This window comes from Aedes aegypti, chromosome 3 (assembly GCF_002204515.2).
Source record: "Aedes aegypti strain LVP_AGWG chromosome 3, AaegL5.0 Primary Assembly, whole genome shotgun sequence".
In the NCBI taxonomy this organism is placed as follows: domain Eukaryota; kingdom Metazoa; phylum Arthropoda; class Insecta; order Diptera; family Culicidae; genus Aedes; species Aedes aegypti.
The window spans coordinates 153,893,884-153,909,118 of record NC_035109.1 but is presented as its reverse complement, the minus strand read 5'-3'; the positions used below and the strand labels follow the sequence as shown (position 1 = coordinate 153,909,118).

The 15,235-nt window shown below is 37.1% G+C and overlaps 1 protein-coding gene across 2 annotated transcripts in view; it reads left to right on the top strand.

Annotated features, from left to right (window-relative positions):
* Positions 1–14,692, top strand: part of LOC5564181 (TBC1 domain family member 10A) — a 61,482-nt gene extending 46,790 nt beyond the window's left edge. For both annotated transcript variants that reach the window (XM_021853798.1, XM_001648453.2), the window contains one exon: positions 10,641–14,692. In XM_021853798.1, coding sequence (XP_021709490.1) covers positions 10,641–11,103 — 463 coding nt within the window. In that variant the 3' untranslated portion in view covers positions 11,104–14,692. The remainder of the gene's footprint in view (positions 1–10,640) is intronic.
* The last annotated feature ends 543 nt before the right edge of the window (positions 14,693–15,235 follow it).

Sequence of the window (15,235 nt, the reverse complement as noted above, 5' to 3'; positions counted from 1 at the left end):
TCACATCGACAACAGCGCATGAGACAGCTCCAGGCGCTCAGCGCATGTCTCATGCTCCTGCGATGTTTGGTGCGGCGCATTTATAGCGCATACATAATTTTCATCCGTGTGCCTCTTACTAGCTCAGCACACTATGATTTCGATGTGCTTGGAGCTGAAGAAGCAAGAGTCTCAGTAGCGCATTTTTGTACACGTGAGAAATAAGTAACTCTAGTTAGTAGTTAGTAGTTAATAATAAGAATTATAACACAACTTCCTCTACACTAAACAAAATTAAAACAAAATATGTTATAATTTAAACAAAAGTATAACTCATTATGTTTCGAATCAAACAAATATTTAACTGATTTTGTTATTTTCCATCAGAAAATTATAGCAAAATTGGTTATAAGAAAGTGCTTCTACAATTTTGTTGCAATCAACTGGTCACTGATTCACAGCAGTATTCTAGAAAAGAACCAGAAAACTTGTAAAAATGCTTCAACAAATTGCTAGAGGTATACGAATATTGAAAATTGATGCAATTTTAGCGTTTTTGAAACGGATACAAACAGTCTGTTCTACAATCACTATTTGATGCATTTTCAGTAGTTTGTCACTTATATTTGACAGCCTAGTTATAATAGAACCTGAATATGGTCTCAAATATCTTAGCGAAAACTATTCCATCCCCATGGTTATGCGACTTTGCCGCGATGGGAGGACACAATCCATTAGCCCGTTAGATGGAAACCAAAGGCGTAACCGGTAGTGGTGGTATCACATTTTGTTTAAAGCCGCGTCATAATTTATATGGCATAGACGCACTAATATGCTAGCCAGAATGATCCGTAGCCACTCTTACTATTAGTTAGCTAGATACATCGTTATGATGTACGACGTAGGGAATATAACTCTGAGGAAAATGACTAATAGATTCACTGAGTAGAAATAAGTGGCGACAATCTTATTTTAATATGGTTTTTACAGTACCATAACAAGGAGTACCTCTTTTGTAACAATGGTATAAAAAATCTAATTACAGCTTCATTTTCGCAAAATTTACAAGTAGAAAGTAAGCGTTGTGAAGCATTGCATTTGCCACCGAAAAGTGAATCTTGTAGGAGACTATAATAGAAGCCTAAGGTAACTTTATTCTAAGTATTCACTATAATAATGACTATTGGAATAAGACGCTGAGATCGATCATTAGGGTACACTTGCTAGTTTTGAGAAATTGTTGAACAAGGAAAAGGCAAGGAAAGTGACTTTTTTTAAGGATATATGAACGTAATAATCAACAAACACTTTTAACAACAAAAAACGAAATTAACTAGGTAGTAGTTCAGCAAATTTCGTTAAGACTTGACATTTATGATTCTAATCTTTCGTAAAAGACAGGAGTAATCAAAATAGCACTTACATGACAAATTATTCAAAACCATTCCAACTAGACACTACTACACTACTATTTCAAACAAATTCTGATGGAGCTGCTGATTTTAAGGTGAAGATGAATCGATGCCAAACCTCAAACTTTCAAGAGCACGGATCTGGAGAACCAAACATCCGTTTAAGCTGAAAACTCAATCGATTGTTCACTCGCTGGTGGTAACCATTCGATTAAGTTTTCAGCTCAAATGGGTGTTCGGTTCTACAGATCCGTGCTCTTGAAAATTTAAGGTTTGGCTTCGATTTATCTTCACCTTAACATTCCTTCTTTTCTCAGAAGCAAGGTAATATGGGTATTTTTCAAAAAGTATCACTTCACAATACGAATAAAAACAGTGTTCATGTGGGCACCATAGCCTAGTCCGTCTGAGTATTCTGGTAGAGGGGAAACTTGGCAAAAGCCAGACCGAGGGCTCAGCCTTGACAAGTTAAGCTGTCAGGCAGCTCCAACTGAATACCATACAAAAAAAATGTATATGTTGGTTATGTCAACAATCTAAATGCTACAAAACAAGTACCTCATAGGCTCATATACAGATATTTTCCAGTGAATGGGTTTTCAAAGCTAAAAACCATCTGTAAAATAAAAAATTGGTGAATCAAATTTCGGAGTGTAATTGATCGCTTGTGAATACGATAATTGCTAGTTTTGAAACAACAAACATAATTTGGGCTTCCTGAATCCGAATAAGTTTGCTAAATTCTTATCAATACATGATTTAGCGAAATATTATAAATTTTAATTTGTTCTGGTGTTCCGCGCTGGAATTGTTTCAATGATTGGTTAGTAATCTCAGAAAAAAATCTCAGGAGCATCGATAAGCGATATTTTCTTTTTCACACGTGAAAACTAAACTCCGTACACATGACGCTGTACTACTAATTTTTCACATATTTTTTTCACTCTTGCAGTGCGGAAGGGTGATTCTTTCCATTATACGAATATGGAAATAAGTACCAGGTATCCTTCCGCAAATTAGCAGAAAACTGGTGGGATCGCCAATGTGGAGTTTTAACTTATCTGCGGCAAAGGAATCACCCTCCACGCGTTGCAAGCACAACTTACCCAGGCAAGTGGCAGTTCACAAGTGAGGTAGAAGGAATGCAAGTGTGCAGGTGACAGATGCTTTTCACTAAGGAAACCGATTGCTGTGATCAATCCTATTGCCATACTTCAACACAGTGGATTCTATATCTCACAATGGCCATTTCCGTTCCATTTTTTTAGTCAGTCATGAATGTATTTCTTTTCATGCATATATTATCTGGAGTTATATCCAAGTGGGCATCTCACTTCAAAATGATGCTTCCAGCAGCATATTCAGAACCATTAGATGCACTGACCAGTATAGTAGGTTCCAGATGCCCTGGGGAAAGTGGCCGATTAGGACCATACCTGGAATCATATCACTATGAGCATCAAACTTCCAGATTTTTGAAGATTTGGAAGGTGGTGCTTCCGAAAGCACTTCCAGAACCACCGGCAGCCATGACCACGGTACAGCAAGTTCCAAGTGCCCCAGGGGATGTGGTCATGTTACGAACTGGCCACTTATCTAGGGACTTCTGGAATCTACTAAAGAGTGGTTATTACATTTTGTGGTTCTGAAAATGCTCCACATCTCCAAAGCACAAGGAACCTGCTACACAGTGTTCAAAGTAGACGGTGATTCTAAAACTGCTTCCGGAAGCATGAGTTTAAAAAATATTAAATTGTGTTACCCATATTGATACGAGTCCGTACATGTGCGAAATTGATCACTTCCATCGGGGTACCTCGAACCTACTATTCTTCTTCTTTCTGACATTACGTCCCCACTGGGACAGAGCCTGCTTCTCAGCTAGTGTTCTTATGAGCACTTCCACAGTTATTAACTGAGAGCTTACTGTGCCAATGACCATTTTTGCATGCGTATATCGTGTGGCAGGTACGAAGATACTCTATGCCCTGGGAAGTCGAGAAAATTTCCAACCCGAAAAGATCCTCGACCGGTGGGATTCGAACCCACGACCCTCAGCTTGGTCTTGCTGAATAGCTGCGCGTTTACCGCTACGTCTATCTGGGCCCGAACCTACTATACAGTGGTCATATATCAGCCGGTGGTTCTGGGAGTGCTTTCGGAAGCACCACCTTCCAAAATCTCTACATTCGATAACCATATTGATGTAATTCCAGGCATGTTTTGAATTACCCATATAGGGTAACGGTCGTATTTTGGACCCCCTAAGGAAGTGATTTTACATTTTTGTCCCAATTAATTAATTGCACAGCGTAACCAAGTCAAAGAACATACCAAAATGTAGATAAAAACTTCTTCTACGAGATAACAATGCCCATACGGTCATGTAGGATCCAAAAGACGTCGAAAATAATTGAATTGTGATGCACTGTTTTTCATTATTTTGGACACACCAATACATTTTGGACCCTCAAAGTATATATTTTGGACCCCCGGCATTTTTTTATCGTTTAGCGACAAAATCCACGGCACTGGTTGTATAATATGCTTGCCCATAGTCTAATCAATCGATTGACGATGGAAAAGCGAAGAAATTCTACTCTTTTAGTTCAGAAATTGGAAAAAAGTTTTTGTTTACATTTGAAAAATTTCTGACGTTTTCAATTTCTGTCTGTAACGTGTTGTAACGGTTGCATGGATGAACCGATTTAATTACATTAATTTCAGATAAAATAAACACATTTTCCATGCACAAACGCTTGATGCAAGTGCGGAATAGTCCTATCTATCCAAATGGCATGCGGATTGTATTGGTCTTTCGATTTAAACTGGAAGGGGGTCCAAAATATATAGAGGTCCAAAATATATTGGTTACCCTACCCCAGGGCACTTGGAACCTACTATAGAGTGGTCAGTACGTCTAATGGTTTCATCTTGAAATTTGATGCTCATTGGGATATAGCTCAGGACAGTACACATATTTCTGACAATTTTCTACGAATCTTAATGCGTCCGGTAGCATTCAACTTCCTATTAGTTCTATTTTCTAGGAAAATTTCAAAATCTATACAGCACTGTACACCAAAAAAACAACAGAACGACAGAAGAAATGCCATTCGAACATGACCTCGGAAAATGAGGAACATCTCCGGTGTCCGGTGGCCAATAAACATGGCCAAGCAAGTTACTGAAACTAGACAAAATTTGCCATGAAATACTGTCGGATGCATCCAATTTCATCAATTTTTCATAAAGTTATGATCATTTGAAATTGAGCAAAATTTTGCCTATCCTAATTTTTTTGCCTATTTACTGTATATAACTAATATAATAACTAATTATTTGCATGTTGTATATTCTATGATATTATTAGGAAACAATTGGGGAAATAAGAAAAGACCCAAAACTGCTTGAAACTAAATCTATCTATGGAACCATAAATAAACCGAGCATTATTTACAACATGAAAAAACTTGCTCTGTCAAATAATTTGAATTCGCAATTTGCATATGAAATTATTGTACTTGGCATTATGACTAGTGATATATGTAAAAACTGTTGAAAGAGTCTGTCAAATAGTTAAGCATTATCCTGTAGTAATTCAACGTCTTTGCGAGCCAAGATTAGACCAATAACTGACAGTCTGTTTGTTTCTTACTTTTCTAAGGGCCGATTTCTTCACCTTCGCTTAAGCCGTAAACCACGTTTACCCATACGATTAAACCAGGTTTAAGGCCTAAGCGGTGGTGAAGAAACCGCTTATAAGCCTACTTATTTCTTATATCTAAAAGCCTGCCTATCAATTCAATTACAGTTCATTACTTCCTCACATTACTCTCTTTTCCTACTCCTTTTTAAATCTAATTCAGTGTTTAATGTCTCTTATTATTAGAAATGTAAGAAATACTCTTATTTCAGATATAATTCATTCTATGTTTGTTATTACAATTCTTAGCAAAATGTATTCTAAATTTATCCAAATATTACACAAAGTCACTTGAGATTGTTAATTTGAAAGTTCGTTTCAACTACAAATTTAGTCTATCAATGTGCCATTTTCACTTTAAAAGACTGAAGGATATACCCAAAAATCAAATATTCAGAGGTAAAATAGCCGAGGGCTGATAACAATGTGATGTGAAATTTTTTACATCGGCATCGATTTGAAGGTCTCTCAAAGCTAAATTGGCTAATTTCCAAGCATAGTAGCCACAAAAATAAGCTCCGCAGAACGTGCTTCCGTAGCATTAGATTGCAATACTTTACATTTAAACTTTGTAGGACGTACAATTTCAAACATTCTGAACAACAGAATGACTATTTGTTAGACATTAACCCGTATTCAAATCTCCACGATATCTACATCATTTCTTCGATTCCTGCTTTGATCAATTTTGATATTCTACTGCACCAACGGTACTGTAGTTGGTACCATTCGTAAGGGTCATTGTAATCACTTCAAGCTTTATAATACTGATGTACTTACACAAATCGGTAACGGCTTTTTTGTCAGATTGCTTGTTTGTAAAACAAAATATACTATTCATACAGTCTTAAAATCTGATGACGTTTCATCAGGCATCCTGTTCTGAAACCGTTCCGTTGAAGTTTCCAACAGATCTTCTCCAGCTTTAATTCTAGAAATTCTACTTCTCAACCGTATATTTATCTGATTCAGCGATGCTCCAAATTTTTCTTGTAAGTGTAAGTCAGCTTGCTTATCCACTTCTATCTCCAATGCTGTTCATAGCGGTATTCATTAGCGATTGACACAACGAAGTTAGTCGTTCAATGTGGATTTCATTGAATCGTGTCGTTGAACAATGCTCATCGAATTTCAACATCAAAGATGCTATGAAATTTGAATTATATGCCATTTAAAATTGTGCTTTAATGGTTAAATTTTCTGCTGTCTATTTTGGTGCTCTTTGTTTCGTGTTGTTTTTTTTTACCATCCTGGTCTGTTTTTTATCTTTATGTTGTTGTGTCATAGTATACAACAATATTCTAGTAGTATTTTAAACAAATACTGACAATTTTTTATTTAGCTGGTATATTTAACTCACCATTCGAATTTGGTAGCTTTCTACGAAGAACAATTTTACTATCTTTGAATACTGGAGCCTAGTAATCTACAGTGCAAGGTACTAAACATACTGTAGTTTTCATTTCTTCGACTGTTTCTACAGTTATAGTAATTTTAACACGATACTTCCGACGTGTACACAGCCAAATTTATTTTCTGATATCATACATCGTACATCGATATTGTGAGCAAAAACATCTATAGCACTGTTTCATAAAGCTGTATTGAAACACAAAATTGACTGGATTTTGTTCATTAGATCAACTCCGTTAGCACCGAAAGATCATCAAATACTATCAAAGTTGAGGCGAGAAGACAGATGAGAATAACCTTGATTTTTTTTCTGCTACAACCGTATGCATTCAGTGGTTTATCACTAGCATATTGAAAAAAAAAACATTCTCAGAACTAGAAAAATCAATATATACTTTCCGTAACAATAAGGAACATCGTACGCCGATGACAGTAAGTTTCTGGATACTTATTGTATCTTTCTGGCGATTCTTTTCCACGGAAGATTGTAAAGTTTCATACCTTAAGTTTCTAGAAAATACAATCTTACTATCTTCGAATAACAGAATGTTTTGTAAGCTAGGGTACCTGACCTCGGACCCAAATTTCTGTGATCCACTATTCGGAAATCAACGCTTCTCGTAGTTTCTGAAGTTCTTCGTCTGATTCTGTTTTAATATGAAACCTATTTTGTATAAAATTTCCATCATGTCCACGTTAAGAATAACTTTTTGCGTATCCTTGAAAGATATTGGCAGCATAGGCTGAATCTATGTATTAAAACAATAAAATGTTTAAAAAAAAATATGAGATTTTTTTAAATATTCTCAGGATTCGATGGAGATCGGAAGCATTTTTCATAACTGTTGATGTGAGCGCTTTATTTAAGTTGGAAAAGAAATTCCACGCATTTTAGGTTAGCCTGATTCGATACAGTGTGTTGAGTTTTGCGTTCATTCAAAGCATTCCAATTTTATCGACCTTTAACGTAATGGATATGATTTGAACATTATGCGTTTTGGTTCAGTACGTAAGAACTAACATAATCTTGCAGTCGTGCAAATGTCAATCATGAAACTTGAAAAACTCTCAGTATTTCAAACATGTTTATCGAATTAAGGTTATTTCTTCCTCAATCGTTCAAAACAAGATTTCATTCATCGATGATCTTTGTCTAACCAGAGGTCAGTTTAATACAGGATTTCTGCCCATTTCCGTCAGAATCCAAGTTTTCGGTTCGCTGCCTTTGTCCATAAGAGACCTTTTTTTTGCTGGTTTCTGCCTACTCCTATCAGAAACCGTCAATTTTCATCTCCGCCCATGTCCGTCGGAGACTACTTCTTGAATCATTTCACATGAATTTTGTTAATTAATACTTGCAAATAAGATTATTTTCGTAATGTAACTTTTTGTGCATTTTGACTTTTTGTCATCAAACAGTTTATTTTTACGTATAGTTTTAGAAAACACACACCGAAAATTAACTTTGTTCGGAAACTCAATGAAAAGCAAGCCAAGTCAATTTGTCCCATTGTTGAATTTCCACGCATAACTGTCCCACTACTGTATTTCTACGCATAACTGTCATACTATACAATTCGCTGCGCTGATCTAGAACAAAATAGTCAGTAGGCAGTTTTGAATTAGCTGGTGTTAGGGAAAATCGTTTTGAACACCTTCTTACGTTGACTTTACATTCTATGTGGAACACAACCTGTTTTATGTGTTTGTATTATCGGGATGCATTCATCATTCATGCGAGCCTGACGTCAGATTTGATTGAAATTTTCAATATCAAAATTTTATTTCCCATCCGTTTTTCAAGGAATTTCAGTTGAATTTTCAGGGTCGATCATAAAATTCTTCTAGTGTTTGGAACGGCGGTCATCGATTAAAAATTTACCGTAATTTTGAATTTATCATGGGGAGTAGTGAAATAATCCCAGTTGAAGCAAGTGTAACCACTTTAATTTCGAGTCCATGGCTTGCGACTAATTAACTTCATGATTTAGCAAACCATAGTTCGACCGTTTTTGGATGACTTGGCCACATGCTGGGTTGTTCCGAATACCGATTCCCTGGGGGAAATGGCTTCTAAACCGTCGGTTCTGAAACATAGCTGGCAACATCAAACTACATAAATTCCAAATCCAGGCTAAAGAAGGTAATTCAAAGGTTCTTGGATAGCAGGTTGTTTTGGATACCCTGTTCTCCAGAGGAGGTGACCATTATATTGGCGGTTCTGAGACCTATCTTGCAACTTATCAAACTTGATAAAGTCAAGAAGAAGTCAAAAGAAGAATAGTTTAAGAGGTTTTGGATGACCTGGCCACATACTGGGTTATTCCGGATTATTGGTTCTTCGGTGCAAATGGCAAATATGTTGGTGGTTCTGAAGCTTAATTAGCGATGTATCGAATATCAAGATTTTGCCAAACCAGTCCAAAGATATGTCAAATCGTGTGAAGATTTGTGTCGTGAATTTTGAGTTAAATATTTACTCCGCAGAATAACCTTGACTTCGCAGATGAGTTTCTGTCTAGCCTGCAGCTGGAAGAGTCGATATATGAATTTATAACATCTTATAAACTCTCTAAATAACTCATCCACTCTTTTTTCACTAACTCATTAACTGTCTCATTATCACACATACAGAAAACTTAGCTTTCCATCCTAAACTATAAAATCGTATTTCTTCACTTCCCCACACGTGGCTCCGTTTGGCACATGTCACTTGAGCCGTCATTAGGTGCCTTAACATTGTCTCGAGGATATACAGGCTCTGCATTCGATACAATCTATACGTAAGAACGATCATCTACAGCAGTATGCTTAGCACATCATTGGTCACTACTATCAGTGGGACTGTTATGCGTAGAAATTCACCAAAAACCCTGCATTTCTAGGCATAACAGTCCCACTTTGAATTTTGTAGCTAAATTTACTTTATTTCCGTAATACAAACTCTTAACTCTAATGAAGACGCTATTCTTTATACTATTGTAAAGATTTTAATTTAATTTACCACACACCTGGTCAATACGAGGCCTAAATGTGTTAAAATCTTTAAACGCGTTTTTCTCGATTGCATATTTTAGAACATGGAACAATTATGCGTAAAACGGCAGTAATGTTTCCTTTTCATGAAAGATGTAAATTATCCAATTAATCACGATATACGTGGTGACTTACGCAGTTTAGTGAATACCCTTATTGACTGATTGACAAGATGATTGATGAGTGATTCCCGGGAAGAATCTTAGTCCTTAAGTGAACATTCACATTTTTGTTGCGATTGGTAGATACATAGTGACATTATTTGCGCGTACTCTATTCTATATCCTGCAAATGAAGAATAAAGAAATAATTTAATCAGTCCACAGTCCGGAAATTTTTTCTTCTGCGGCTATGGCAGCCAGAATTTATAGTACATAAATCACGCAAGTACAAACAAGCAGAAGGTACCAAAACCGTGAGGTAGAATATGGAATATCGCTTTTGATAAATAGACATAACATTCTAAAGATATCGTTTATTTTAAAAATTCGAGAACTAACAAAAAGCCATGCCTCAATCCTAAAGGATGCCTCAATCCTAAAGACAAACTACGGTTTATGTTTGCCTTTTCCAAGAAATACATTCCTAATTAAGTTATACAAAGTGCAAACCCTTCTGAAAATTTTCAAAAAATTACAAATGTCCATCCAACTCTTCTATTGATATTATACATTCAGTTATTTCACTTATGATAATGTGTTCAAAATTTTGGTACAGTGGTTACACTATTGTAGGTCACCCATTATTATGGGTCATTTCCGTTTGAATTGCATGTAGAACAAAGTGACTAATAATCATGACTAGGTGAAAAATAATAGCGTGAGCAGTAAAGAACATTTCCCTGACCTCACAAATAATCACAGATTTACCGGAAATAGAAACCCTGGCATTCCCTAACTTTCCAGGTTATCACTGATTTAACTGATTTGATATCTACTTGATGCAGTGTGAATCTTTTAGACGATTAATCTAAGAATCTTGCTAAGGAAAGTGCCTCAAACCCTCTTCAATTGAACTCAACACTCAAGCTCCCAGCCCACTTAAAATACAGAACCCACGATTCCATTCACGACAAATGAATCATTCTTCCGCAGGTATCTCAAGGACTACTTCACGCCGGGTCTCGAAATGCTCCAACGGGACGCCGGTATGCTGAACGGTCTACTTAAGAAGACGTCCCCGTCGGTCTATCGGCACCTCCAGAAGCACAAGGTGGACCCGCTGCTCTACATGACCGATTGGTTCCTGTGCGCAATGACCCGAACCCTGCCCTGGGACACATTGCTCCGGGTGTGGGACTGCTTCCTGTGCGAGGGCATCAAGATCCTGTTCAAGGTCGCCCTGGTCATCCTGGGAGCCAGCCTCAGCTCGCACAAGGTCCGTAAGCAGGCCAACGGCCTTTGCGAAACGCTTGAAGTGCTACGATCACCGCCGAAGAAGTACCTCGAGGCGGACTTTGTGATGCACCACATATTCCGGCTGAACATCACCGTCGAAGATTTCATCCACGAGCATAAAAAGCAGGAAATGCTACACCGGAAGGCGAAGGTTTCCTAGGGACGGGCTGGCCCGTCAACCGACGGCAACTCGGCAGAGGACGGCACCCGATCGCGGTGAACTCTTCCACTCTAGTCTTAGTACGGTGCGTGTGTGTCGTGGAAGAATCGGTACGGGACTTGGCCGCGCGGTCGGGTGGGCCGTCCTTGCGTTTAGATCCTAAGCCTAGATGTTACTGTGGTAAGGCGTTACTCTGAACTCGTAGTATTATTTATAAACGGAAGAAGTTTTGCGGTGGCATTCGAAAGGCAACTGCAAATAAAATGATTTCCTTATTGCTAATTACGGATGGGATGGATTCTTTTGCAAATAAATGTATTAGCTGAAATGAATTTCATTGCGATTCTGTTGATGGGCGTTTGTACGGCCCCACCACGTCGCAGCAGATAAGCTCGAATAGATAAGAAGAAATTTGTAGTACCCTGGACTGTTGTTACCGACGAAGAGCTGTTAAGTGATTTCGAGTGATGATTTGTAGATTGAGGAATGCAAGTTATGTTTTCTTAGCTTTTGCTTGTTTCAAGTCCTGGGAAGAAATTCCCTAGACAAGCCATTTCCATAAGATAAATTCGGTTTGCAAAACCATGGTCATTAGAAGGCATTTCAATAACATTCAAAATATTGCTTGGGGATTGAGGGATATTTCAAGAAACTGGCCCCTGCAAAGAATGATCCTGAAATCATTTTGGCGACCACTAATGTTCATGTTCTACAATAAATCATTGGAAAATTTCAATGACTTTCAACAGCATTAACTTTCTCCTGGGATATTCTGAGAATCGGGTGTCCTCAGGCATTTGATAAAATTGCAGTGCATGGGAAAGTTCTAGGACAGTTTCTGAAATGTTTCGAATCTAACCTTGACAAAATCATCACTCGCAATTCCAATTCAAACTAACAAGACTAAAAATTCTTATTGTTCTATTTTCCAACATGAATCAAATCCGTTCTAAATGTGTTAGAAACGCAAATCTTATGCAATGTACAGAAGCTTTATATATAGAACCGCAAAAACTACCGAGAGGGAGAATCATTCTAAACATAGTAGGACAGACGGAGCAAATTTAACCTAGTTTTGAGAAGTATCTATTTATATGTACACGCATTTTAGATGAGGATAAAACGTTAAAACAAACGGGAAAAAAGTACAATTACCATCTACTCAAGCCTATCTGGCAAAACAATAGGAAAAAAAAAACTAAAAAAACTACCGTACAAAACCGAAATTCAATTAAAACGAATCGAACTTTTTGCAATTCACGCGTTCTGAATTACGTAATAGGCAACTACAGGGAGATAATTATCGTTTCTTCGGCTTCCGTTACAAATGAGTTTTGTTGTTTCTACTTTTCTGGATATTCTTTGGGCAATTTGCGTTATAACAGACGGGGGTCTGCCGCTACAGTAAACGCCTTTGCATCACAGATAATGAGACATAGTGATGTGATTGAACAGAAAAGAAAAACAGTCCAGCTGAAGAGTACAAGATGGTTGATAAAATCGATAACAGGTGGCGTTAGAGCTAGATAAAAGAGAAGCGAATCATTCTACGGCGCAGTAGGCCATCATTGAAATTTGTACGCGCCATTGATGATTAATGCTAATTTATCTCACTGCTTTGAAGTAATAAAAATCAGCTAGTTTTGCACTTACATAGCTGAAAAAGTATCAGCATATTTTATGCATGTAGGCACATGTGATGATACATTTTCGAGTCAATATTAACTATGATGACTGAGTTCTATTACTTTGATATTTATTCTGCGTCATTTTTTCGATCAAGTGAGCACGAATTTTATATCCGCTTATCTGTGCAATCGAAACACCCGATGCATTTCAAGTTCAATTTGATCCCCCTTATGCATGCATGCCATATAGGTATTGCGAAACCATTATATCGGAACATCGCCGCGTCTATCTCCCAATAGCGGGAGTATTAATAACTAATCACTGGCGCGAGAAACAAAAATCGGAGAAAAAATTGTTCCACATGGGAGGAAAGCCATGCAGTAATTGTTCGCTATAAGAAGAGCGATAATGCAGTGGAGGTCAATCTTCTCGGCAGATGATGATGATCATAGGCGATCGAGCAGTAACAATAACACTAGGCGACAAAATCGAAACTTTTCCACGTGCTTTGACCATTTGCGATGGATTTATCAGATTTTGGTCTGCTAAATTCGAATCTGTACTGAGAACTTTTGTAAGTTTTTAAGAAAAAAATGAGCTTTATTCACAAAGTATCATTTTCAAGTATAAATCAGGGAGCTTCAGAATCATTTTCAAAATTTTATTTTGTACTAGTGGTCCCGGCAAACTTCGTCTTGCCATCGAGTAGGCTGTTGTAGAACGTCATGTAATCCCCCACACAAAATGACACGTTAGTCTTCTCCCGTTTCACCAATTATTCCGGAGCCTTTCTCGAAATTTTTCTTCGCACGGTCGTATTGCATCCCTTGTGGAGTGCAACAGTGAAAAACTTACGTCAATCCGTTCATCAGTTGTCAAGCCATTTCGTGACATACAAACACCACTCCATTTTTATTTATATAGATTCTCCGCAGAGCTTCCTTCCTGGTATAATAACGGCTAGTCCATATTGGTACAGCATACAACATGGCTGGCCTGAACGTTTGTTTGAAGATCAAAAGCTTGTTCTTAATACATAGTTCCGATTTTCTGCTAATAAGTGGATATAGACATTTTATACATTTGTTACATTTGGCTTGAATGTACTTAATCTGATTTTTGAAAAGTTGAATTGGTATCTAGCATGATCCCTAGATGCTTAACTTAATCTGACCAATCCATTGAAACCCCTTTCATCATGACAACATGTCTACTTGAAGGTTTCAAGTAAAGGGCTTTTGGTTTATGTTGGAATATTATAAGTTGAGTTTAGGAAGCTTCAGTTCGTGAATCAATGTTGCCTAGTGTAATCGATCGCCTCAATTGGCTGGTGGTGTGAAATTCTGAATGGGGTTTCGACTTTTTGGGGCGGAAGGCAGACAAACTACCACCCGATCATTGCTGTTTTTGTTTTGTTTCTGTAATCGGATGAATGGGGGGACGGGGAACCGAAAAAAAATCGAATCGCTTATTGTTATTGTGCAGTATAAGACGGATTTTGTAACGGATGGAAACAATTATGTTGATTATGGGAATGTGTTTTCTGCTCTGATATTGCGTGGCAAAAAAACAAATTTTCGATTCATAGCTGAACATAGTAGTTACTTACTTGTACAGATATTAGCAAATATTTCAGTAGCAGCTACGAGAGGGAAGTTGAGTTTTCCATATGTCGAAGATCAGTGCAATTTACGGCTTCTGAAGTTTAAATTTATGCTTGTTACGTCTGTTGCATAGTAGCTTAAAATATCGAGTGTTTATCATAGATAATTGCATATTGTCAGACTAAAACAAATGTTAACACGTAAGCGAATAAATTTAGATCCAAGTATCGTATAATTCTTTGAAGTACTATTGCAAGCAGTTATACAGTTGTAGTTTTTATATACATAGCATTTCGACTATTTATTAATCTGTGAAACATATCTACTCGAAACAAATACAAAAATCTAGAAAAACACATTGACTGAAGTTCATCAATCCGAAAAATACCATTTATAATTAGGAATGTAAATAAAACACGTGAAGTAATTTGGCTACCGAACAGTATATTTTGATTGATTAACATGAGTGTTCCATGTCATTTTTTAATACCTTTAATTTATTAGTATCATTCCAAACATTACATCCATTTTTTATATCTAGGTGTTCTGTGTAAGACAACACTATCATCATAATTTGGTATAACAAAATTAAGCTTTTATTAACATTTTGTTAACAACATAATACATTTTATTTGCCGTAGAAGTTCAGAATTTTTACAGATGAGTTGATTTCATCTGCTTATAAGAGAAAACAAAAGTTTCCAATTTACTTAATCTAACTTAACCTAAAAAAAATTTCATTAATTTAATCAACATCTAAATAGATAACAGTGAACCAACAAGTCCACAATGTTCGGCTCATGGCTGCGGCTCTTCATCCTCGATTCTGCCTCACACTTTCCAAATGTTCATGCACTTGATCTCCGTACATGGCGCGCTGCGATCCACGCCTTCCTGTA